The 25,567-nt window shown below is 55.0% G+C and overlaps 2 protein-coding genes across 7 annotated transcripts in view; one reads left to right on the forward strand and one right to left on the reverse strand.

Moving 5' to 3' along the window:
* Positions 1-448: 448 nt before the first annotated feature.
* ARFGAP2 (ARF GTPase activating protein 2) lies at positions 449-10,952 on the forward strand. 6 transcript variants are annotated; one of them, XR_013967592.1, is made up of 18 exons: positions 449-721; positions 892-1,010; positions 1,577-1,649; positions 2,169-2,300; positions 2,388-2,468; positions 3,313-3,394; positions 3,643-3,699; positions 4,360-4,401; positions 4,783-4,835; positions 5,275-5,411; positions 5,509-5,640; positions 7,317-7,445; positions 7,525-7,659; positions 8,647-8,773; positions 8,918-9,011; positions 9,131-9,249; positions 9,726-9,863; positions 10,434-10,952. XR_013967592.1 is itself a non-coding variant. In XM_080817430.1 (17 exons), exons 1-16 carry the CDS (start codon positions 650-652, stop codon positions 9,233-9,235), a joined length of 1,593 nt encoding a protein of 530 aa, XP_080673556.1. In that variant the 5' UTR covers positions 449-649; the 3' UTR covers positions 9,236-9,249; positions 9,726-10,952. The 6 variants fall into 6 exon arrangements, 4 of the variants coding, with proteins under 4 accessions (XP_080673556.1, XP_080673555.1, XP_080673558.1 ...); XR_013967593.1 differs by lacking the exon at positions 4,360-4,401; XM_080817430.1 differs by having other exon boundaries at positions 8,895-9,011; positions 9,726-10,952.
* A 1,456-nt stretch (positions 10,953-12,408) lies between these two features.
* Positions 12,409-25,567, reverse strand: part of CSTPP1 (centriolar satellite-associated tubulin polyglutamylase complex regulator 1) — a 140,247-nt gene continuing 127,088 nt past the window's right edge. Inside the window, exons 5-9 of the mRNA XM_080817433.1 lie at positions 18,541-18,626; positions 16,751-16,946; positions 15,981-16,090; positions 13,429-13,492; positions 12,409-13,154 (exon numbers count right to left, since the gene is read on the reverse strand). Of these exons, the coding sequence (XP_080673559.1) occupies positions 12,980-13,154; positions 13,429-13,492; positions 15,981-16,090; positions 16,751-16,946; positions 18,541-18,626 (631 nt within the window). The 3' untranslated portion in view covers positions 12,409-12,979. The remainder of the gene's footprint in view (positions 13,155-13,428; positions 13,493-15,980; positions 16,091-16,750; positions 16,947-18,540; positions 18,627-25,567) is intronic.

Here is a 25,567-nt window from a genome sequence, read left to right on the forward strand (position 1 = left end):
ACTCCAGAGAGGGGAGGTCTGTGGGCCTAGGGTGTGTTATGGGCAAAGGTTTGCCAGCTTGGTATCTGCTCTGGCTGGTATCTGCTCTGGGGACCTTAATCTGGGGTGGGAGGTACTCCAGGTTGGGCCTGGAGTGAGCCCGCCAAGGTTGGAGGCTGGGTACTGAGTTCTGGGCCGGACGGGAGCCCAGCCCGTTTGTCTTCCCGTTCAGGCCGGTGAGATCCTGAGTGCAGGGTAGAATGTTAATCATTACTTATGCATCGAGAACTGGCCCCAGCCGTGGCCCCTGGCCACCTGCCCCCCCCTCGCAGCCTTCGCCTTCTGGGACGTCGCCCCACCTGCCGGGGGTGGCAGGGCGTCCGGTGGCGGTGGCCCGAGGTTTGGCTCCGCCGGCGAGCCGTCGCTCCGCCCTGGCTGCGGATTGGCCCCGGCGTGGCGCGGCGTGGAACCCGCGACCATTGTAGAGTCGGCGGCTGCCGCCGGCTCCGCTCCGGTTCCGCCGCTTCTCATTGGTCCAGATCTGGACAGATCGCCCCACCCCCGGCTGGCGAGGGCGCTGTGGGCGCCCCCTCGGTGCCCCTCCTTCCCCGCTGCGGATTGGCCCGCGACAGGACCCGTCGGTCGCGCTGCTGTCTGGGAAGGAGAGAAAATGGCGGCGGAACCGAGCAAGACCGAAATCCAGACTCTTTTCAAGCGGCTTCGCGGAATTCCGACCAACAAGGTGCGCGAGCGGGAGGCGCGTGGGGTCCGGCGCTAGCGGAGAGGGATTCTCCTGTCTCCCCTGGGGCGTGAGGGAGGGAGAGGGGCGGACGTGGGCTGTTTACCTGGCGTGTCTGCGTCCGGCCTCGACTCGGGGCCCCTAACCATTGGCTCATCGCCTCCTCCACCCAGGCCTGCTTCGACTGTGGCGCCAAGAATCCGAGTTGGGCCAGCATCACGTATGGTGTTTTCTTGTGCATTGACTGTTCCGGGGTGCACCGCTCCCTGGGCGTCCATCTCAGCTTCATCAGGTGGGGTCGTCTTGCGGCTGCTGTGCTTACCTGGCCGGCCAGGGCTGTGGGCTTAGTAAGGGAGAGTCACTGCCTCGATTGGACCGCTTGGCCGGGGAGGGGTCCAGTGGCTGCCCACGGGAGGGACCCGCCTGGGTGGGCCCCTTGCCACATAGGCGGCTTGTGTCCGCGTATAGATTAAAATTTCTTTCTTTCCTGTTGGTTAAACTTGACACTCCGAGTATTAGTTTCAGGGAAAAGTTAGCTGCATTGATCTTGTTGCTGATCAGTTTGGTCGAGTATGTCTGGAGCAAGACTATGAACGTCCTTAAGGGGAAAGCCAAATCCAAGCTTGAGCGCTTGAGAATTCGATCTCCTTTCGTATCTGAACAATAATTACTACTCTTTTGACTAGATAATTGAAGAGCAAACCTTTCATGGGCCAGGTAAAGTGGAGGAAATAGGGTGGTGGCTGATTAATGTTTCCTGGGCGCCTACTGCAGCCCGAGGCCAGATGACAGGTATGTGTCTGCCAGGAAGCGTCTCCTGGTATCTCCTGGTGGGTGACATGCAGCCCTTGCACACAGGTCCACAGAGTTGGATTCCAACTGGAACTGGTTCCAGCTGAGGTGTATGCAGGTCGGCGGAAATGCCAATGCGGTAAAGCTCCTTCTTACCATCCTCCCCACCCCCATTCTTCTGCTCGGGTTCTAACTTCACAGTGTCTTCCTAGGAGGCCCTGTCATTATCTCTTTTCAGAGGATTTTCTGGTCTATAGCAACACTGTACACTATTCTTTAAACCTGGAAATTGGTTTTTCTCAACTGGGCTTCGGATTCAAACTAAACTGGACAGATGTTCTTGGGGAGAGGCTAAATGAATAGTTGGGGCCTCCACAGTCATCCAGATCTCGTGAGCCTGGATGAAGGATGGGCACGGTGGGGATGGCATGCTGTCTGCAGGCAGGGCTGAGTGAGGGCTGAGGTGCAGTCAGCTCTCAGAGAATGGGAGGTTGTTTTTTCACAGGCATTGCTGGGGATCTTTGCCTCTGTGAAGAACTGCTCATGTCAGTAGGGTGTATTTTATCATATGTAAATATTAACCCACTGTTACAAGGAGTGCCTCTTTCGCTCTGGGGAATCACCTGTAGCATGCTCTCCTCTCTTCCTTGCTCTCCAGACAGCTTTCTTCCGCCAACATGGATGTACAGCCAGTGATGCTAACACCAAATATAATAGCCGAGCTGCCCAGATGTACCGGGAAAAGATCCGGCAGCTGGGGAGTGCAGCCCTGGCGAGGCATGGCACTGATGTAAGTGCCTGTTCCCTGGGGCCAGGGTAGTGGGGTGAGTGGGAATATTCAGGGCCATGTGTTTCAAGGCTGTCCTCTTCCTTCTAGCTTTGGATAGACAATATGAGTAGTGCTGCCAGTCACTCCCCAGAGAAGAAAGACTCTGATTTCTTCACGGAACACTCTCAAGTGAGTGCCCACAGGGAATATTTCACATGGTTGTTGCTGGCGGGTGGCTTACTTACCAGGCCAAGGCCTTCTGTGATCATGTGGCATGGAGTCCATTCACCTTGGTATGAGACCTCAGCAGGGAATGTCTGCGGCCCACTGCTGGGTAGACCCAGATGTTTCCCCCTCCTATAAGTAGGTGTGCACTGTGTCCGTCCTTAGGAATGGACCCCTATAAACTGGGATAGTAGGGAGGAGGAGAAGCTTTTTGAAAGCTCAGGAGGTGTCAGGAGCTCTAGACAACTTTTCCTGGGTTCTTCCCCCATAAGGAAGGTACTGTGGTTGGGGACAATGAAAGGATTCCCTCCCAGCAGCCCACCTGTGGCAGGAGGTTTCCTGTCTACTGGCATTGGGTGCTGAATTCAGATTCTTAGTTTGAATTCCTGCTCCTCTCCTTAGCATTTGTAGGATGGTGACTAAGTAATTTAACCTGTCAAAACCTGTGACTCTAAAAGAGCTCTATCTACCGCATAGGGTTTGTCCTGATCATTAAGTGTATTTATATGTGAAAGGCCTTTAGACTTGTGCTTGGCAGGTGGTAAGTGCCCAATAGTTGTTAGTTGTTGTGAAATTAGGGCAGTGGGCTCTGGCTCTAAGTGAGTCCTGGAGGCTGGAGGTAGCTGTGAATTTCCGGTTTCTTTCTTCCATTGGCAGTAGCAGCTATGCTTTTACTCACTGGCCTCCAGTCGTCTTTTCGTATGGGCTTGAGGAGAGCCTCATCCCCACAAGGTACCTATGGGTTCTTGGCACTCCTTGCTAGGAGGAGTGTCTCATTCAAGCTTCTGTGATCTGGCTTGTTTTTCAGCCCCCTGCCTGGAAAGTACCAGCCCCAGACCCAGCAGAGACGCAGCAGCTAGCCCCTTCTGCAGAGATCAGTAGCCTGGCACGTGAGTTCAGTCCAGATTTCAACCAGGTGCCCTGGTGTTGGCAGAGGACTTGGACCTAGGAAGGGGACATCGGACCAAGAGGATTGGAATTGTGTGGGGGGGTTCCTGTGTTTCTCGGTGGGTTAAGATTCTTTTCAGTCTCATGGAGGACGTAGTGGGCATTCCCTACTCATCCCCGTCACCTCCTGTAAGGGGAAGTCACCGTAAGCTTTGTGCCTTACACCTAACTCCCACCATTGCATCCATAGAGCCGGAACACGGCCCCAACATGGACCTGCTTGGCACCTCACCCAAAGCCTCTCTGGGTCAGTATGCCACCTGGCAGGTGCGGGGTGACTGGGAGAGGGTGGGCCTCCAGGACTCTTTTCAGGTATGCTCTTGCCTGGTCGTGTGGACTGAGGTCATGAGATTGAGCATCTGACCTCTCTGGAGTGGGGACTGGGATTGGGTTTGTGGTTGCAGCATTAGCTGCAAGGACTTTGAATTGATAAAGTGGGTAGCTGGTGGACAAGGCCTGGGGTCTGCCTCCAAATGTGGAGCTGAGTCTAGCCAAAGTGTGGGGAGGCCAGTATGAGACTGGACACCTAACCCTGGAGTCTGAGGCCAGATTGGCCTGTCTGGTCCATTTCATGGGATGGGCATGCAGCTCTCACACCTGGAGGCAACACTGTCCTTTCTCAACCTGTCTCTGGCCTTTTGGTCTTTTTTTATTTTCCTTAGTGTTCTTTAGTTTTGGCTCAGCATTAGAACAGTGTTTGCTGACCTTGGTTGTTCTGTTGACCCTTGGGGGTTGGGGCAGGAGGCTAGCAAATGACTAAAACAGAGCCCATGTGAAGGCTGGCATGGTTTGGTCTGAAGTGAGGCTCTTTAGAGGCCTCTGCGGATAACTTTGTGGCCTCTGGGCTCAGGAGCTATATGGAGGCTCTGGGGTGGACCCCTTGTTAGTCATAAGTCTTTCTCTCTAGAGTCCGTGTGTCTGTCACCTAAAGGGGCCCTTCCTGCCAGAGGTAACCAACAGCTGCTTGGGGAGCCCAGCCCCTTGCATGTCAGCTCCCTGCTGTAGGAGCTGAGGCTGGTATTTAACTCCTGGCCCCTGCCTAGTATTCTTCGTGTTGGTTCAGGGACTGTGACAGTCTCTGGTGCTTTGGGTCTAGGTTCTTATCTCAGTCTGCTGGGAGTCGGGAGCCTCGCCTAACCTTGTCTGTCTGTCCTTGGCTTGGACTCTGCCAGTGCCATAGGTTGGGACTGGTGGGTGGCAGCCTTGCCTTCCTCTGCCTGAAGCAGTTCTTTTGTAGAAGCTCTTGCCAAGAAGCTGCACAGTATGAACTGAGCCGCCGCCTCTGACCTCCCTTTGTCTTCACTCATGCCCCATCTTCTTTCTCACACAGAACCGAGAACCTCCCTCATTGGCAAGAAGAAGCCAGCAGGAGCTAAGAAAGGGGTAGGTGGAGAGCGGCAGTGGATGCACTGGATGCACCCCCTGACCCTGCTGCTTACTGGCTGTGTGACTTTGGCAGAGGTACTTCTCTGAACCCTGACTATGAAAGGGCTGTCCAGATGCCTGTCTTTAAGGGGCCCCAGGGAAGAGTCGGTGCGATTGTGCATGTCAGGGGCCTGGCACAGACCGGTCCTGGTCAGCATTACCTGCTATTTGCAGGCCCTGAGGCCTCTGCTGTGCATGGGGAGAGCCACCTTGTACCCAACTCCAGCAGAGCCACTGTTCTCCTTCTTGAGCATGCTGGCTGGGCTCCCTGTTTTTTTACCCTAATTGTTAAGAAGGAATGCTTCCTTTGGGGGTGTGGCTAGAGGACCCATGCTTGGGAGGGAGCAGAAGAGTTGTGGTTGTTGGCAAGGACTCCATCCCATCATTCTCCTCCTAGCTGGGCGCCAAGAAAGGCCTGGGGGCCCAGAAGGTGAGCAGCCAGAGCTTCAGTGAGATTGAGCGGCAGGCCCAGGTGGCGGAGAAGCTCCGTGAGCAGCAGGCAGCTGATGCCAAGAAGCAGGCCGAGGAGTCCATGTGAGCGTTCCCCGAGCAGCCCCAGCTCATGGGGATTGGGTGGGTGATGGGACAGTCGGGATGTGAGCTGGCCTCTGACACGTTTATTCCTTCCAAGGGTTGCCTCTATGCGCCTGGCCTACCAGGAGCTCCAAATTGACCGGAAGAAGGAGGAGAAGAAGCTACAGAATCTGGAAGGGAAGAAGCGAGAACAGGCAGAGAGGTTGGGCATGGGCTTGGTGTCCCGCAGGTGAGGCTTAGCTCTGGGTTGTGGCAGGGAAATGCCACTGTTCTCCTGGAAGCCACTGCGAATTCTTCCCAGCAGTTTGGGTTTTGAGGCTCAGTCTTCCCCCGAGGCTAAACAGATAGATGGCTTTGCTAATTGTCTTAAAGTGCCTAGTATAGTGCTTGTCACAGAGTAGGTCTGTGCTCATTGCGTTTGCCAAATGAAAGAAATAGGATTGGGTGCTTTTTCGATATTCCCAAGAGGGTAGGGTGATGTTGCTTAGTGGGGTACTAACAGCACTTTGGTGGGATGTTTCTTTATTTTTTAAGAGTTTTTAAGACTTTATTTTTTAAGACTTCCCTGAGAATTGCAAGGCTCTTAGCATCCCTAATCCTTGTCCACTAAACACCATTGCCGCCAGGCACGATAACACCGAGGAATGCCCCTAGACAAATGCTCTTTGCGTCAACAATATCCTTCCTGTTTCAGCACCACTGGGCTTATGTTGCTGTGGTTTTCTTAAAAACAAAACAAAGACTGCAAACCAGTTCTCTTACCCTTTTTGTTTGCTCTGCACTAAGAGCTTGCATCTAGAGATTTCAGTGGCACTAGACTTTTGATCTCTCCTAAAAACCAGAATGTTGGACAGCACCAGGCCCTGGGGCTGCTGTCTGGTCTCCCGGTGAAGAGGCAGCGTTGGGCGAGTGGTACTAATTCTTGGCGCCTCGCTCTCCTCCTATGTCTTCCTCCACAGAGGCATCTTAAGGATTAATTTCACTTAAACTCAATACAAAATATCTACAGCTTTTAGCTGGCGGAACCCTGAAGATGAATGTTGTACAGTGGGGTTTTAAGTAGGGTAGTCTGGATTTAAGTTCAAGATTCTATTGCATTGCGAAAAAAGCCCTTTCTGGGCTTAAAATGTGATGTTTCCCTGATTAGCTGTGTGTTATACAAGTAGCACATGGAAGGAAATGGAGCTACTTAAATCCAGCTGGCACGTGTTCTGAAAAGATTAAGCAGAAATAGCCAGCCTTATCTTCTTTCAGAGAAGTAGAGGATCAAGGCACAAAATACTGAATTTGGAATCAATAGTTCTGTGTTCAGCATCTCGTTGTGCCAGTTATGAGATGTGTGGGCTTTAGGCAAGTTGCTGAGCTGCTTGGAGTCCATTTTCTCACCTGTAGAAAGACATAGTAATACCTTCTGCACGGGGCTGCTGCACTTCAGTAAATCAGACCACTGGCGGAGCTCACAGGCCCACTATCGCCGGGATTGCTGTCCAGTATTCTGGTTTTTAAGTGGGATCGAAAGTCTACAATTCGCCTTTGATTCCATTAGACTCCGTTTCCTGGTTCTGGGGCATTTGTGCCTCTTTTCTGTGTGAACATGTCAGTCTTGGCAAAGGATATGCCCCACGGTGCAGCAAGTCTGTTGAGTTGTTTTTAAGGACTGAGAGCACTACTGTTCGGTGCATGTCGTTAAAGTAAGAGGCAGACGAACAGTCCTTTGCCAGGGAAGGCCCGCTTTGAGAGAACAGCTGACGTGCGGACAGTCGAGAGTGTCCTCCGGCTCCGTGGGGCCCTGAGAGCTCCCTGCGGGGTCTGGCCCAGCCCGGGGCGCGGGCCTGGGGAGAGGACTCTCCACTGGTGACACCGCTGCTCACAGCTGCTCTTGGGCGGCTCTGCTTGTCCCCACAGCTCCGTCTCTCACTCGGTGCTGTCTGAGATGCAGGTGATCGAGCAGGAAACGCCCGTGAGTGCAAAATCCTCCCGCTCGCAGCTCGACTTGTTTGATGATGTTGGTACTTTCGCCTCTGGACCCCCGAAGTAAGGCTGTTGTTGGGGTGCAGACTTGGCCACCATGTTCCTCATCAAGTTTTTCTAAGCCACTCTTCTGTCTCACCAGGTACAAGGACAACCCCTTCTCCTTGGGGGAAAGTTTCAGTTCCCGCTGGGATACAGATACTGCCTGGGGTATGGACCGGATGGAGGAGAAGGAGCCAGAAGTGACCATCTCAAGCATCCGGCCTATTTCAGAAAGGTGGAGTGGGCTAGGGCAGCACTGTCCAGCAGGATTTTCTTGGGACAGGAATGTTCTGTGTACCTGTTTTCTGCCAGGTGGGGACAGGCTCCTGAGTTCTTCACACATGGCTGGTGCAGCTGAGGAGCTGGGTTTTTAATTTAATATTAGTAAGTTTAGCCACTTGTGGCTGGTGGCTGTCAGGTGGCGCAGGAATCAGGCTTTGGTTTGAGCTGTGCTTTGTCGTCACAGAAGGCTTAGCAGCTTCTTTAGTTCAGGGTCTGTTTCTCTGGCGTGAGGGTCCTGATTTTATGCTTTAGTCCTGACCACCTGGATTTATGGGTCTCTGGTCACCATGTTACTTGGTGGTGTTTTTGTTTTTTTTTTTTCTTTATAAGCTGATTATAATCTGGGCAAGATTTAACTGATGAATGGCCTGCAAATCATTTGTAAAATAGTAGTGACTTCACAGAGTCCCTGGAAGAATTAAATGTAACGAAACTTACAAAGCACCTAGGCCAGGGTCTGTGCATGTTGGCGGGAGATGGGAGTGACCAGACACTTATATCCACACCGGGAGGCTTTTGAGGGTAAAAATGCCAGGAGAGTAGGTATAAACTCAGGCGGACAGAGACATATGGTCACCCTAGTGTTAGGCCAGTCGTCCCATTTGGAGGAGACTGGCAGTAGTGATATATTGACATCCTAGACTTTGATGACGTTCTAGAAGTTTGGGGCAGAAGGCTAGTCCCCTCTAAACTGTATGTCCGCGCAGCCTGGCAGAGGCACCATAAGCTCTCTTGTGCCCTGGCTTCGGTGTGGGGAAGGGAGGGGCCTTGTCCAGGAGAGAGGGTCCATGAGTCCCAGGGCCACAGCCAGATGGGGCCATAGTGAGCAGCCACAGGAGGCCACTGGCACTGTTTGCAGTCTCTGTTAGTAGTGGGATTAGTACAACTGGGCTCCGATGGTAATGGGAAGGATCAGAGGTATCCCACATCCACTCCTCAGAGTCACAAACAGAAGGGAGGTGGAAAGCCGGAGCTCAAGCCTCGAGTCCAGCGAAGCGCGCCAGAAATTTGCAGGAGCCAAAGCCATCTCATCGGACATGTTCTTCGGGCGGGAGGTGGATGCTGAGGTAAGTGGAGTTGGCAGTCCTGAGCCTGGAGGCAGCAGGTGGGGTGGGAGCTTCCGCCTTGCGCACCGGGGGGTCTCGGCGGATAAGGAGTTTTTGAGTCTTTGGCCAAAACATTCCCTAGGCCTTCCTCTTTCCTCACCACAGCATGAAGCCCGGTCTCGACTCCAGCAGCTCTCAGGGAGCAGTGCCATCAGCTCTTCTGACCTCTTCGGGGACGTGGATGGCACTCATGGAGCAGGTAGGGCTGCGGGGGTAAGGTGCACACCAGGCCTGGCCCGTGAGCAGTACTGGAAGGCCCTGTGGGCTGGGAAGGGCTGCCCACAGGGCTCTAAGCCCGCCTTTCCCTTACTTTTCCAGGTAGCGTATCGTTGGGCAACGTGCTTCCCACGGCGGACATTGCCCAGTTTAAGCAGGGTGTCAAGTCTGTGGCCGGGAAGATGGCCGTGCTGGCCAACGGTGTGATGAATTCTTTGCAGGTGAGGCTGGGGCTGTTTGGCCTGGGGCAGGAGGGTAAAGCAATAGAGAGTTGTCCTGGGAGGTTGGCCTTCACCACTTCCAGACACTGGCTAGCTCCAGCCAGCTGCTGGCTAGCTCCTGAGCCCGAAAAAGAGCTTTTTCTTTTCCTGGAGGGGCAGCTTCTCTCCTTTGAGTTGGGTACCGGGCCTGGGCTGCTCCCTGAGAGGATGCCCTGCCTGCACTGATTTCTCCGGCCTTGTCACCTTCCCCTTCTTTCTCCTTCCTCCCCAGCTTCAAGATCAGGCAGGGCTTCCCCATTGGGATCTGGCCACAGCCCCTTCCCTGAGTCACAGTAAAATATAAAACTATAAAACTACCTCTGCCATAGTGAGATTGGAGCCCGATTCCCCGTGGTACCCTAGTCCTGCCAGAGTGGTGGGGGATGCTGCTGCCAGCGAGGGGCTTGGACTTTGTTTTCTTCTTCCCCCATGTCCAGGATCGCTATGGTTCCTACTGATCCAGGCGCCACGGCTCAAGCATATGGTGGCAATAGCAGCAAAAACCCCATGATTCCAAGGCCAGGGGTGCTTGCCTTGTGGAAGCTGGGGAGGAATTGTTACTTTATGTGTTGTGTGTGAGTTGGGTGGCTTTTGAGGATCTCGGGTGAGGGGGGGATGGGCAGTTCCAGCCTTGACCTCTGCCTGTAGACTGAGCCCTGTATTCTCCTCCCCTCACCCCCTGGCCCATGTGCTAGACACTGTCCTTTGATCCTGCCCCTCCCCCCCCAACCAAGCTGCTGCTCCCTTGTCTGGCCACACTGGGAGCGAGGGGAGGAGTTCCCTCAGGCGAGCTTCTGCTGGGTCCACCCCTTCCCCAAGTAGGGAAAGTGAGACGTATAAGGCTTTTTTGCCAGCTCTAGGATCCTTCCAGGTTGTCTGGGGTTTGGCCCCCCTCCTCTGGAACCCGTGGGCCGGTCTAGAAAGAGTTCAGCTGTGGACCAGCCCCCAGGGGAGGGAGGCTCTGGACTTGCTGCTCTTGCTGCTCCAGTGGCCTCTTCTGCTGCCAGGAGATGGCAGGGGAGGGGAAGGACCTTCATCTGGGCCTTATTAAGGGCTAGAAACTTTACGCAGTACCTAAAGGTTTCACTTGGGATCAGACTGGAGGCCCGAGTGGTCATCTCCTGACTCACCACCCCTTTTTACAGTGATCACTTGAGGGATGCTTCTCCTGAGTGTCTTGGAGTCCTTCCATACCATCTGTTGTGGAGCACAGGCCCCTCTGTCCCTTCTTTCCCTGCTTGGTGGCCATGCTGGGTCTCATCTGCCCTGTGCCCTGCTCTGGATGCTGTGAGCGTAATGCTGGCCAAGGAAGCAGAGGACATGAGGGACAGAAACGGGCTTTTGGGGCTCAGCTTTCTTCTGTATCATCCTGGTCTTAAGGGGGTCCTGGACAGCACCCCCCTAGTGAGAGCTTGAGGCACCGACAGAATTGCAGGCCTTGTCCCGTGGCCGCGCACAGTGTCGTCCCTGGTGCCCTTTCTCCCTGCTGTGCTGCCTGTTCGGGCCCACCCTGCCCGCTGGGGGATGGGGGATGGGCTCCTAAGCCACACAGACCATTCTTCCCTTGCCCCCTCCCCCAAAGGGACTTGACTTTCTTTCTGGACTGTTTGTATTGAAACAGAGTGGTGTCAAATAAAGCCTTGGCAGGGCCCTGGGCCGCTCTTGGTCTGAGTGAAGTCGTGTCCTTTCTGGGTCCCACCTCCCTGCCCAGTGCAGGCCCCTGGCTCACTCTCTGGGCTCCCACCGACACGGGTAGGGCGATGGTGCCGAAGCTGAGGGCATGCTCTCCGGGGCCTCCAGCTTGTCTCTTCTCTGAAAACCAAAGGCCCCTGGCTCCTCGGCCCTGTGCTGCCGCGAGGTCCAGTGCAGCCTCGACCTCACCACCCTGTTGCACGCGGAGGAAAGAGCTGGTATTAGTTGGCCCTTTGACTCCTCCAGTGAGCCATACTGCTGTGGGCCGGCGAGCAGCCTAGCAGCCCCGCACCTCACCCCAACAGGAGGCTTGACTGGGGTGTGTTTCTCAGGGGAGTTTAAAGACAAATGAAATTTACAGCCTTAATGGAACCCTTTTAAATCTAGGAAGAAAAGAATGTATGTGTGTGTAGAACTCCCTAGTTTGGTAATCTGTTCCCCCAGTAGAGGCCCCTGGAATATATCTGCCATCTTAGGGGTCCTCAGGGTACAGGGGTAAACCACTGATCTGGGAGACACAGGATTAGAAGAGGGGCCGTGGGGCTTTAATCCCTTGATTTCCAAAGTGCGGGTCTGGGCCTTCCAGCTCTGGAATCACCTGGAGTGTTGATAATGCAGATTTCTGTGCCCGCCCCCGCCACCCCAAGCCAGAACTTGGTCACTTGTGTCGTAAACTAACTCCCCAGGTGATTCCGATGCCCACCAGGATCTCCGTACCGCTGTCAGTCAGCCGGCAGCTGGAGATGATGGTGGGCCTGGAAAGTTTCTAGGGCTTGGGGCTTCAGTGGGATTGGAGCTTCTCGTTCCCGCTGGCTCTGCAGGCCTTGGGGAGCCAGCTCCTGAAACTGGAGGGGCTGGCCTGGGCAGAGAGGAGACCAGGAAAATGCGTGTGCCCAGTGTGGTGACCCTCATCCTAGGAGGCAGCCTGTTCTGCTTGGGTCTCTGGGTGGCTTTTACTTTCTGGACGATCCCTGGCCCATTCAAGGAAGTTGAAGACCACGTGTCTTTACCTTCCTCCAGTCTTGGCTGGAAGCTTGTCTTCCTCAGGCCTGTCATTCACAGCTACATCCCTATTGTCCCAACCCTGAGCAGCGGCTTAGCAAACATTTTAATGAAACTCTGGCTAGAAGACTCTACAGTGCTAACTGTATGAGGCTGGGGTCTTCAGAGTCATGGGAACCTGGCCTTGAACCCCCTGAGCTTGTTTTCTAAAGGCCCATTTCAGCTGAGAGCACCTTTGAAAGGTTGCTGGCCTGTGCAGGAGGGGAGTCCCTCTTGGCTCATTATCTGATGCTGGTGTCCAGGCTTGAGTGGCCCCCGGCCCCCACCTCCCAGTCCTGCCAGAAAAGCCGGGACTCAGCACCAAAAATGCAAACTCGCCCCTTCCCTTCACCCCCTCCCCAGTCTAGTGGCTTTAGATTCACCACTTACCAGATACAAGGGACTTTATTCATTTAACATGTTGAACTGTTAGACACAGAGGGGACTCGGAGCAGTTTTTGAAAGTGGACTTGTCTTCTTGCCAACCCTTCATCCTATCATGCCAGTGGCTCTTCCTCCAGCAGAAGGCCACCATGCGTATGTCCACCCTACACTTGCACCACAGGTGTCACCCCTGGCCATACAAGGCCCTGCACAGTTATTCATGGTCTCCCCTGCCTAATGTTGCTGTGAGAAGAGCACCCTTATGTGGTGGGGACTGTCAGAAAAAGTCACCTTCCTGATGGCCTCCGCTCAGTCTGCTGTCAGCTTGGGTCATGACTAAAGTGCAGAGGCTGACAGGACCAAGGAGAGTAGGCTGTTACTTTTCAGGGTCACTGCTTGACTTGGTTGATGATACCGGAACCCCTCTGGCTGGTCTCTGGGCTTGGGCTGTTATTCAGGCTTTTCGCCAGCAGAGGGCAGCATGGCACGGGAGTTGGGGAGGAGGTTGGGTGGGAGTCCCAAGGGCTGGGTGGGAGCTGGAAAAGGGTGCTGTGGATAAGACCCTTCAGACGCCTCAAGTCTCAGACTCGTCCGTCTCTTCAGTGGAGCCATCGCTCTCTGCTTCCACCTTGCGGGCGTGATGGAGGGGTCTCCAGGGAGAGCCAACCCGGGGAGGGGTCCGGGAAGGCAGGCAGCCGGCCTCTGGGTTGGCAGTGGCTGAGTTGACCAGGCCTGGGATCTGGGTCAGCCTGAAGGAGGGAAGAAGCCCAGAGGGCAGCTGGGGGCCTCCTGTCTAAAGACCTGGACCTCCACGTTCTCTCTTGCATTTGGATGAAACCATGGGCCATATTCCCAAAGGACTCAGAGAGGCTACCTCAGGCCTCTGCTGGAGCCCAGACCCTTCCCTGACTGACGGGCGTGTTGCACACATTTCACTGTGTGACCCAGAACAAGGTATTGCCATGTCTAAGGGACATATGGCCTCCCCCACAAGGGGGCAGCACTTCCCCACCTGACACTTACAGCCGTTCCAGCTCCTCATCCATGGCTGGGTCGTGCATCAGGTCCCCTTTGTCAGGCAAAGCTCCTGCGAAATAATTGGGGGGGGCACAGAAGTAATCTGAGTGTCTTTCAGGCAGTTTCTGGTCAGACAGCTGCGTTCCCAGCAGGGGCCCCTCACCTTCAGGTCTACCTACCTTGCTGACCCTAGGAGGGCTCATCTAAAAGATCTGAGAAGTGCTCTTCCTAAAATCTTTTTTAAATTTGAGTACAGTGGACATGGAATGTCTATTAGTTTCTGGGGTTCCCCATCTCCGTTCGTTATGCTGAGCTCACCACGAGGGCAGCTACCATCTGTCACCACACAGTGTTATTACAACGTCATTGACGATAATCTCTATGCTGTACCTTTTATTCCCATGACTTGTTCATGGGAAAAAGCTCTTAAAAGAAGTTTTAAGAGAACTGTTATGGGGGCAGGAAGTTGTGGCTACTGCTAGATAAATTTAGAGAAGCCACGCCTACCCTCTTCAGGTTGGGGCAGGAACCACAGCTATGAGACGTCCCCACACCTCAGGGTCACTGCACACACACGGCTGTCCCCTTCCAGGACTGGGTAGTGGGTTGTGGGCTGGTGCGGGTGGCTCAGTTCCTTCCTTAAGGCCCCAGGTACTGGGGGCCAGAGACATAGAGTATGTCCAGCTAATCCCCCAAATCAGAAATTAGCCAGTTTTGTGCCCCCCTCCCAGATCAGAGGGAGCCCACTTCAGAGACAGTATGGTCAAAAATGCTGCCTCAGCTCCTCAGAGGCTCTGAGCGGCGAGAAGAGCAGGCTGGGTCAGAACCGGACCAAACTCTTCTGCGTGGCCAGGAGCGGCCCCTGTCTGCTCGGCCACGACTCTCTCTGAGCTGCTTTCCTCAGCTACAGACTAAAGGGAAAAGGCGAGAGGGGGCGGTCTGGGTTCTCCCTGGAGCTGTTAACAGTGGAGGGCAGGTGGAGCTGAGGTCTGCAGGTTGTTGAGGGGGAAGCTCGCGGGTGGTCAGAATGCAGCTCTGGCAGCTAGCAGTGCTGGTCTCTAGAAAGCCTCAATCTTAAACTTACCCATGTGGCTTTAGTTCAAGTCCCTGCTTTTCCAAACTTTTTCAGATGATGCCTCCTGGCCCGCTTTTGCTGTTAGTGGTTTTCAAACTACGTTCCCCGAGCCCCCTCATTTTGTGTGCGTGTGTGTGTGTGTGAGTGCCTCGAGGACTAAGGGAACAGGACAACCCCTCTCCACAGCTGGCTGCGCCCTGAGTATCTCCAGATTGCTTTCCTCACACTGGAGATGTGGGGGAGGGCAGATGCCCCATCTCCCACTCGACCCAGCAGCAGGAAAAGTGGTTGACGGAGTGATTGCCCTTTTTAAAACCCTAGAAAAAGTGAGGGCACGAGGTTGTCCAGGCTTGATCCTGTATTAGTTGCTTTTCCTTCTCCCTGTGGGCTGACTGGTGGAAGGGAAGGAAGGGGGCCGAGTTACCCTGGTGTGAAAGGGAACGTAAGCAAGTACCGCCCGTTGCCCCCTCACTCCTGACTTCTGACTCCTGTTTGCTTTCCTGCTCTGGTCCAGTCAGCGCCCTGGGCCACCAGCGTCACTTAGTTGAGGGGTCCCTAGACCTGTGCACACCCAGAGCATCAATTCAGCAAGAGGAGGCTGCTAGGCAGCCTCGTGCCTCAGTGGGCCTCGGTCAGTCCTGCTGGGGCTTGCACTCCTGCGTGCATCCCCAGCAGGCTTCGTATCAGGAAAGGCCTAAAACAACTTGGCCTACTGCGGTTAGCATTTAAAGAATGTTCAATTTCCTTCCCTTGACCCCCTTCTCTCTACTGGCAGAAGGAGGGGAAGGCTGATGTTCTTTGGGACTCCGGAAACGGGCCTCAAGCACACCTGGATACCTCTGGAAGAGGAAGACAAATAACCCTTCCAGCTCTGCAGGGGGCTCTTCCCATGGGGCAGCAGCAGGTGTGAGAGGGAGAAGAGCAGGGTGGGTGGAGAAGGCCGACCAGACCAGTAGGAAGAAACGACAGACAGGAAAAACTGGGCCAGTGCAGGCCTCTCCCCCTATTTTTTGCTCCTTTTCAGATTCATCATTTTTTTTCCCCAGCTGGGAAAAAAGGCCGCCTCAGACACACCTTTGCCCTGCTTACAAATGGGATTCAGGTTTCTTTGATATATAATCTCCAAAGCCACTGAGTAAATAGCCCTGTGTCTGCCCAACCTGCAGGCCACTCCCCAGAGCAGAGCTGGGGATTCTATGGGGAGGGGCTGGGCACACCCCTGCCACGAGAGGCTGCTTCATGTTGGGGCAGGGACTTGGGTGGGGAAGGCTGTCCCTTCCCACCGGAGTGTGAGAGGCCTAAGAGGGCATGGTCTCTGTTGTGCACGTTCTGGCTCCCCAGGCCTCCGAGGCTGACCTGAGAAGTCCAGGCGGAGATGGTGATACCCCCTCCTGCACGGACCATGTCTGCCAATAGCAGCCAGCTCCTACGTGGCTTAGGGTGGGAGGAGAGGGGAGGCTAGCCGTGGCTGGCTCTGGCTTACCTAGGGCTTGGTTGATTCCATGATGCTTTGAAAGAGCCACAAGGAATCCGTAGAAGGTCAGTCTCTGAACGTTGCTTAGTACCTCTTTGACAAGCGCTGGGGGTGGACAGCTGGAAGGGAGAATACAGAGGCTAGCTTCAAAGACCAGCAAGCTCGACTGCCATCTTTTTATCCAGCCCTTCAGGCTTAGGAGTGTGCCCAAAGCCAGGACTGAGGGACCCTGTCTGCTCTGGGGGCCCTAAACCCCTGGGGGAGCATGGCAGATGTCCAGAAGCAAGGCCTTGACTGGTGAGAGAAAGGGCTGGTGTGCTCCCGAGCTGGTGCTTTCAGTCGGGGTGTGGGAGGAAGGGAATGGCGAAAAGGCAATGAGAAAATGAGGCAAAAAGCCTCTTCTTGGAGGAGGCCCAAACTTGCTCTGTCTCTAAGGAGACCTTGTGCCACATAGAGCAGTGTCACCCTCCCTTTCTGTCGAGGGAAGTCTTTGTACAGTGAATGTTTTCCCTTTCTCTCTAAAAAGTTAGGGCCAGTGTCTCTCCTGGCAAGGAGAAGGGGGCCAAGCTAGTCACCTACAGCTCGTCTCACCATTTGGAAGGACCCTCCCTGAGGGAGCCCCCCGGGAAGCCGTTCCCCCAGCCACAGCCTGGTTTGGGGCAGATGGCACTGTGCCACCATCCAGGGCCCCAGCAGCCAGGGACCAGTCGGAACATCTGTTCCAGAGCCCCCAGCCCAGTCCCTGGGGCTGCGGTGGGGCCCCCACGCCCATCTCTCACCTGTACTTGTGCCGGTCGCACAAGTTCTCCAGGCACTGGGAGAACAGCGAGGCCTCCACTCCCTCCAGCAGGCTCGCCTCGCCCAAAGGGGGCCGCTGACGGTGCTGCCCGCTGGATGACGTTGGCACAATCACCGTATTGGGGTTCTTGCCCGCCAGCAGGTCCTGATAGATGGCGGCCACGCTCTCCAGGAATTCTGTGTACCGCGATGGGGGAGGGGCACAGGTCAGGCAAAGATGACCCACGGGGTCCCTTTGCTGCGTCCTCCCGTCCTCCCTTCTCTTAGTACACCAGCAGCCTCAGGGCTCTGCGCACGGCGGCCTGGGAACAGGAGTCCTCCACCTCCTGGGACCAGCGCCCTTAGGAGCGGTGACACCACTGTGTGTTTCCGGCCCAGCGTCCCCTCCTTGGGGCAGCTGCTCCTAGACCAGGCAGATGCCCTCTTCCCTACCTTCCAAGCACCCTGTACTCCTTTGTTTTTTGGGTATTTGCTCTGCCTTCTTGCTGGAGTGGAAGATCCTTGAACAAAGGCAGGGGTCGTGCTTTGTCCCCTTTGTGCCCCAGTATCTAGCACAGTGCCGGACACACGTGAAGTGCTGGAAATATCTTTTAGAGAGCGGACGTGTGCACGCTCGCTCCATCTCGCTGTGAGGCCACCTGCCTCTCTGCCCCAAGAAGGCGTGGGGGGAAGGCCAGCGTGGAAGAGAAAGCCTCAAGCTGCTAACTTACTAAGCATTTGAAAGGCAGGTGGGGAAGATTTCTCCCAGACAGGGCTGCTCCTTCTCCAGGGTCCAGGAGCTCCGGAGCGCTGGGAGATCGGTCAGGTGCCAAGAGCAGGTGGCGAGACCCCATGCTCCAGCCCCTGCCGGACCAGGCCCTTGGGCCGCCATCAAGAAAACAGAATGTGGCGCCTGAGCGAGGCCAAGGCTGGCTGGGGCCACCCGCTGGCAGGGAGTCCAGGCTCCAAGGACAGCCTTCTGTTTACTGAAGAGCCCGTTTTAAACAAGTCTGTTGACGGACACAGGCAGCAACCTCTGAACCCAGCATCGCACGTGATGTCGCCGTGGGCGCTGTGGGAGCTTGTGTGCATTTGTATTTATTCCTCTGTTTCTGTGATACCTGATTCCAGAAGGGATGTGAGGACACAGCCGCTGTGTATGGGGAGCAGCATGGGCGGGTGAGACAGGGCTGGTGCCTGCTTATGAAAGGCTGTGCGGGTGGGGAAATGTGTGCTCACACGCACGAGCCAGGGCTGAGGGAGAGCCCTTTGCTGGCAGTACCGGCGCCGAGAGGCCGGGAGCCCTGGCTTTGGAGGGAGCCCTCCGTTCAGGTCCGGGCTCCCCCACTTACCAGCTCTGCGACTTCGGCTCCTCAGCCCGAAGCGGGTCTCTGAGAGGACCTATCTGCTAGGGCTGTCCTAAGCACTAAAGTCAGGGCTATGCTGGGCACACAGGGAGTGTCTGACACACTGTGGATGTGGTGTGTGCTGTCAGCGCAGCACGCACGGTTCCAGTGACCGTCGTTGTCACTTAGGCTGCTTTGCCGCTGCCGGCTGGAAGCACTGTGCCTTTCAATGTCTCGAGAGGGCAGAGGGAGGCGGCTGTGCAGACCGAATCTTGTGACCACCAGTGGGGACGAGACATCCTGTCCGTGACCCGTGGTGACACATGCCACCGAAGGCAGTGGGGGGAGAAATGTGTGTGCCAGGCAGCAGATGGAAAGGACACCAGGGTAGGACAGGCAGACATGGCCCTGACAGGAGCCCACATGGGGCCCTGGAAGGCTCTCACCTGAGTAGTAAAACTGGATCTGGAAGGCAAAAAGGAAATCTGAAAAAGACATCAGGCAGTCCATGGCGTCATCCATGAGCACAATCCTGAGGGAGAAAGAGGGAGAAAATGTGAGAGAATGTGTGTGGGGTGGGGAGGTGGGGGGATGGGGAGCATGTGAATGAGCTGTTTTCTGGGACTCCAGTCTTTTGGGGATGGCAAGACATTCGGAGAGGGATCCCAAAGGCCAGCTCCTCCCCATCACTTCACTTCTCCATCAGCGGGGCTCTGCCACCAAACTGCACCGACCACACAACCCAGGGCAGGCTCCCAGTTCCATCTCTGTGGCACCAGCTAGTGGCTGGAGCACGAGGAGGGGGGGGCAGCAAAGAGAGGGTGCAGCTGCCATGCAGCCAAGATTTCTTTTCATAAACTTACGCAGTAAATCCTTTCATCCTGCAGCGAGGACCATTTAGTTCAGAATAAATACAGCTGAGCAGAAAGGCAAAAAGAACAGCCAGGAAGCTTAAAGAGGTCTTGGCAAGTGGCACTGAGATTTAAAAAGCTACCAAGGGCCCAAACAACTTCAGGCACCTCTGTCCTGGGACAGGGATGGCAGACAAGGGAAGAGGGGACAGAGCTACTGGGCACTCTGCACTTGAGTGGGTCAGAGACACACCCCATCTTGCGACGCCGTGGCGGCCGTGCAGCTCCTTGCTGTCTGCTCCCCCAAGCGGACCACCCTCTGGGTGTTCCTGTCCAGGCCCTCCCACCTCCTAGGAAGAAAACCATCTGATGACTAAATGATCAGACCAAGGCCATGTTCATTCCCTGCTCTGGGCCGCCTGCAAGAGGGCACAGGAAGGGAAGGAAATTAGCACTTGCTGGGCTCTATCCAGGTGCCAGGCAGGGCGCCAAGCTTATCTCCTGAAGGGGAGCGGGGCCCCGATCTGTTTCTGACTGGCCCTCCTGGCTTCATCCTCCCTGTTTTGCAAAGTTGTTTTATTTTGATGTCTTGTGTATTTTTTGAAATCTCCCTTCACTGCCTTGTGTCAGAGGATCCCCAAACTGGCACCTGGATCAGCTTTAGAGAGAGCCGGCCCTGCACACCTCTGGGGGTTGGGGTGGTGGTAGAGAGGGGAGAACGTCAGGGGCCCCTGCAGCTGTGCGAGGCGGCTGGCCCTGCTTCCGGGGCTCCCCGAAGAGAGAAAGCATTCCTCCATCTAGTCTTTAGTCATAGTAAAGACAACGATAGGCATGGGGGACCCGTACTGAGTACCTACTTCATGGCAGGCCTTGTGCGAGGCATTTAACTATACTAATTTTTATTCCTATGAGGTAGGTCTTGCAATTATGTACATTTTACATGTGAAGGGACTAAGTCTCAGAGAAGTCGGCTTGGCGAGACCACATAGCTGGGGAGTTTGCTCTACTCCACAAGCCGTGGTATTTTCCATTAGGGCACACTGCTTCTTATATTTATTTATTATTTTTTAAAGAAGATTTTTATTTATTTGAGAGAGAGAGCAAGTACAGGCCTACAAGAGCGGGGAGGGGCAGAGGCAGAGGGAGAAGCAGACTTCCCAGTGAGCAGGGAGCTGTACTGGACATGGGGCTCCATCCCAGGACCCTGGGATCATGACTTGAGCCAATGGCAGACGCTTAACGAGCCACCCAGGTGCCCCTCACACTGCCTCTTTTAAAATAAAGATAGAGAATAGAAACACTAACATTTTATCTCTTAATCTATGTGGCTAACTTATTTTCTTTCTTTCCACCTATATCCTAAGGCCTTAATATTTCTCCTGTATCTCTTGGGGAAGAAAAAAATCTGCCCAACTAGGAGAGTTGAACATTAAAATTCCAGCTGGAAAAAATTCAAGGACAGAGGGCGGACAGAAGCAATGCTGCTGGCAGCCACCGGGGGGCGCCCTGGTCCCTCCATCAGTGGCTCCTGGGACCAAGTGCTGAGCCATAGGCCAGGTAGTTGCCCCCATTTCTCCTAACCCAGGAGAACCCAGGCAGGCAGAAAGGAAAAGACAGAGAGAGAGGGCACAAAGCCCAGATTCTGATATCTGGATGGGGAGGGAGAGGCGACAGAGGGCAGAGATAAGGCAGGTAGGGCAGGCTGCGGTTAGCAAAGACATCCAAACTACAGAGGAGGAGCGAGCTCTCCCAGAGCGCAGGGGATGGGGGTGGGGGGGTGGGGTAGAGTCGCTGCAAAGCTTTTCCAACCCAGGCACAAACAGAGAAGAAAAAGGTCCCTGCGGAGGGAAGCCAGTGACCTTTCCTTCCTGCCCTACCCCCAGGACAGCTAAGAACCCGAATGGCCTGAAGTTAATTACTAGGGAAGAGCACTGGGCTGAGAACGTCCCCAAGCAGGAAACCGCGAAGGGGAGCCAAAGCCTTTGAAGATGTTACTTGGCTTCTCTTCTTTATCATCAACCTGGACCCAGTGCTCCTGTTTATAGCAACGTATTCCTTCTTTATTTATTTCTTCATTTATATTGTGATACAATTCAAATACCATAAAATTCCCCTTTAAAAACGCACGGTGTTTTTCAGTATGTTCACGAAGTTGTGCAACCATCACCACTGTCTAATTCCAGAAGTTGTAATTCTTGCTAATCAGCATGCTCCCGAGACAGGCCCTGCCACACCAGGGCTTTGAAGCCAATTGCCATAAGCATCTTCCTCTCTCAGCCACAGAGAAGACTAGAAGCTGCAAACAGGGCCCGCCCTTCCAGCTTCGGAATGGCCTGCAGCCTTCTGTCAGGGCCATTCTTAACTGGGAACATTAGCAGCCTCTTTTCAGTTGGGCAGCTGGGGAAGGGGGCAGCTGTCCGAGGGCAGGAGACCCACCATGTGAGTGTGGCAGGCTCCGTGGGAGCAGGGCGGCGCTTAGGCGGACACTGGTCAGGAGGGATTGGCGGGCTGGTTGGGGGAAGCAGACCGTGGCGGGGCTCTCTTTCTTCTTCTGAGGGACATGTGGCTGGGTCCCAGCAGCACGCGTGCAGAGGACGGAGGGGTTTTCTCAACTGCGGGCCGTGCGACTGGCTGCCCAAACAGCCCCTGGATCTCAGCTCTCAGGGACAGCAACACCGCTCCCTCTTCCACTCAGCCTGAGACCTTAAGTCCTGCGGGCTTCCTGGAAGCGGCCTCTCTTGCCTGTCCCACAGCAATCAGGCACCAGGTCCACAGCCCCCTCCGATGCCCACCTCCACGTCTTTCTTGTGCGCCACTGGATGACCTCCTGCCCGGCTTCCTGCGGTGACTCTTGCCTCCTTGTAGTTGACTAGCCACACTGTGGTCACAAAAACTTTTTCTTTAAATGCAATTTTGAGGGGTGCCTTGGTGGCTCAGTGGGTTAAGCCTCTGCCTTCGGCTCGGGTCATGATCTCAGGGTCCCGGGATCGAGCCCCGCATCAGGCTCTCTGCTCAGCGGGGAGCCTGCTTCCCCTTCTCTCTCTGCCTGCCTCTCTGCCTACTTGTGATCTCTCTGTCAAATAAATAAATACAATCTTAAAAAAAATGCGATTTTGACCGCTTCACAACTCTGTTTAAAGCCCTTCATGGGCCTCCCATTGACCTTAGAACAGGATCCGGCATTCTTAATCTGGCTTATGAGCCCACAAGATCCGCTCCCTGCCTCCCCTCATCCCTCTAGGTGTCCTGGAGGCCACAGGCAGCCTCTCCCACTGTATTCTGGTCATCCTGACCCGTAACACCCTTCCCAGTGCTCCCTCCTTCCTCATACCTTCAGAGCAGCCAGTGCCCTTGCCCTGCACGCCACCCTCCTCACCTACCTGAAGCCTACTCCTTCTTCGCATCGTAGCCTGCAGAGCCCCTCTCTGGGAAGCCTTCCCCACTCCACACGAAGCGGTAGGCCCCCCTGCTACCAGCTTCCGCAGTTCCCCAGGACCTCCTCGTCCTGTTCATATCTCTCTTCGCCCCGGGACTCTGAGTTCCACCTGCTCGCACCTGTGTCCCTCACGCGTGGCTTGACTCCAGGGTCTGGCACGTGCAGGGCCCATAGTAGGCACTCGACAAGTATTTGTCGAATGAAGGAAAACATGAATACATGCACGGGGAGGGCCACGGTTCTCTTTTCCTTTCCCCTGGCCAGCTGACATCTGGATACTCCATTCAGTCTGGAGAGTCCACTGAAGAGGAACAAGCTAGGGTCACGGGATAGGGGTGGTGAGTCCCAAACCACCACGTCAGACAAATGACTGCATGTAGATCCTTCAGCTGAGGAGAAAAGACTAAGGAGGAAGTGTGGGTTGAGACCCGACTCTTCTTTTTTTGTGGGGGAGGGGTGGGCAGAAGGAGAGGGAGAGAGAGAATCCCAAGCAGGCCTCCATGGCCCTGAGATCATGACCCGAGCTGAAGCCAAGAGTCAGACGCCCAGGCACCCTGAGACCTGACTCTTGAGGACCGGCCTCTGAGGAAGATGTGACAGGGATCTGAAGCCCGGCCCTAGAAGACCTTGCAACTGCTCAGCTCTGTGATTACAGCTGCTCTGTGAAGGAGTGAGTGGCCTGTGGCAGTGGCTCCTACTTCCCCAAAGCACAAAGGAGCTTCTTCCAGCTCGGACAGAATGTGTGGTCCCAAGGGTGGGACAGAACGGGCAGCCTTTCTGTCAGTGCTGGTTCCGCAATTTGCTGTTCAGAGGGCCCGAGGCTGCAGAAACGTCTCAGAGACTTACACAAAGAAGCTTTTAGAAATATTACATGTTGCACTGTCCATCTCCAAACGAATGCTCGGACCCATGAAAACTTCTGGGTCTCTGGCCGTGGAATCTTGGCAAAACTGTGGGAAAAAGCAGGCAGGAGGTGACAGGCCTGTCTTTGTCTTTGGTGACAGGGACCGCCCCAGGTTGTAGGCCCTGCTTCCCACAGGCAGCTCCTTTAGCCTGGGCTCACACTTGTCACTGCTGCCAGAGGGCTCATGAAGGAATCGCCTGGAAACCAGGTCATCCCCATGTGCTGTTTTCCAGTTGATGGCAGTTGGCTCCGCACCCCTCGCCGCCAGAGGCCTCCTGCTAACGTGCCAGCTGCTCTGACACCTGGAGGAGCCTGGCGGCCACTGCTTTGAGGTAGAGCCAACAGGGAACCATTGCCAACAAGAGTGTGTACGCAGCTATTGGACTGTGGAAGGTTCCTTGTAGGCCGTGCCGCAAGTCTGGAGAGGGGCTGTGGGAGAGACGTCAAGGCAGTGCCGTTCAGGTGCTCTGAGTGGAACCATGTGGAGGGTGGAGTCTGGGGCAGGCGACATTCTGGAATGAAGAAGGGACACTTGGCAGGGTCAGGGCTAACCCCGAGAGGGCCGGCCCTTCTCTCCCTCCCATGCCTGCTTCCAACAGCTGGGACGGGCTGGCTGCCCCGGGGTTAAGTGGGCGCCGAGGAAGCAACAGCTTTCAGTCCGAACCTACTGACTTGCCAACTTCCTGTTCACCCCACGTGTCAGTGTCCCCGGACTCATGGCGTGAGCTGCCCCGGCCTGCCTGGAGATCCGCGTTGCCAGCAGCCAGGGGAAGGGAGGCCAGCTCCACCGCCCCCTGGCTCCGTTATCGTGTCTCTCCGAGCCTCTGTGTCCTCGTCTGAAGAGAGGAGCTGATCACAGCTCCCATTTCATAGGATTCTGGTGAAAAGCCCATACGAGGCTGCACTGTGTTTAGTGTGTAATGAACACTCAAAATAAGCGGGAATTGCTATCAATAAGTGTATTCCAGTTGGCTGAAGGTGCTGGAAGAGCTCAAAATAGCAAATAAAAATAGAGCTTGGAGGAAGTGAGTGCTACCAGTGCCCAGCCACGCGGAGGCTCTCGGGCGGAAGCCAGCTATCTAGTTTCGAGCCCACTTTGTGGGGAAGCTGGTCCTCAGCCAGAAAGAAGAGCCACCATCCATGACGGCACCTCTTTTGGAGGTCAGACGCCCGGGGTCTGTCGTGGGTGAAGTGGGTCCCCCGGAGTGCTGGGACTCACGGTGTATCACCGGGCTGTGCCTTCAGATCCCCGAGTGAGGATGAAACCACGCGCGGGCCACCTTCTGCGGCTGGGGGGACGAAGCTGCTGCTGAGGCTTCTTGGGACACTTCCTTTGGGTCATCTCTCTTCTGGACTGTCGGGGGTGCACCCTCATACTGCATGAGTTGCCAGGGTCGTCCGGGTCACCGCTTTCCCCTGGCTCTAGCCTGCACCTCTACGGTACACCGAACCCCACCTGCCCAGCAATGCCTAAGCAGCTTGATCCAGAGAGCATGGACAATCGAACAACAATGGTTAATATTCATTAGGGCCTTACTGTGTCCGTTAGCAACACCCATAACAGTAAGGAACATACACCCGTCATTTCATTTCTTCTCATATTAATCCTAAGAGGTGAGCTCAAGGAGTATCCTCACTGAGCACACAGGTTCAGAAAGATTCAGAAACTTGGCCAAGGTCACAGGTCAAAATGCAAGAGCTGAAATTCCAGCACAGGTCTCTGACCCTAATCGCAGCTGTACCGGAAAGAACACGGAGCCTCTGTGCTCTCTAGTGGCAGTCACACCTTCCTGGGGGCGCTGTCCCTTCTGCCACTCCCGGAGGAGTGCCTGCTGTTGGGTGGGGAAACCGAGGCCCCGTGCTGTTTCTCCCTGGCAGAGCTTGAAGGCCCAGGCTTGGCCATTTCAATCCCATTATCCCTGCCCCTCCCAAGGAGCCTGGCCGCTGGGGGACAACTGTTTCACGCTCTTAGGGTAAATACCAAATCCAATGCATGGTCTCGTAGGACCTTCATTTCCTCTTCTGGTCCCCAAACTCCTCAAACTCCAGAACCACTGGCTTCTCGAAGCTCCTCTAGGCCATCACTGGTGACAGACCGGTGTCTCTTCCAGGCTGCTTATTTCCCTCCCACTGCTCTTCCTGCCCCCATCACTCCCAGCCTCATCCTACCCATCCCTTTTGTTTTACTTTATTTATTTAAGATTTTATTTATTTACTTGACAGAGAGAGAGAGAGCACAAGCAGGGGGAGTGGGAGAAGGAGAAGCAGACTTTCTGCTGAGC

The sequence above is a fragment of the Martes martes genome, assembly GCF_963455335.1.
Source record: "Martes martes genome assembly, chromosome: 10".
In the NCBI taxonomy this organism is placed as follows: Eukaryota; Metazoa; Chordata; class Mammalia; order Carnivora; family Mustelidae; genus Martes; species Martes martes.

Bases quoted from the DNA above. Each gene is read 5' to 3' on its own strand.
- ARFGAP2 (XM_080817429.1), top strand. From the start codon at position 650: ATGGCGGCGGAACCGAGCAAGACCGAAATCCAGACTCTTTTCAAGCGG. The intron at 5,412-5,508 runs GTGAGCGTTCCC...ATTCCTTCCAAG, and splicing joins AAGCAGGCCGAGGAGTCCAT to GGTTGCCTCTATGCGCCTGG. The intron at 7,660-8,646 runs GTGGAGTGGGCT...TCCACTCCTCAG, and splicing joins ATCCGGCCTATTTCAGAAAG to AGTCACAAACAGAAGGGAGG.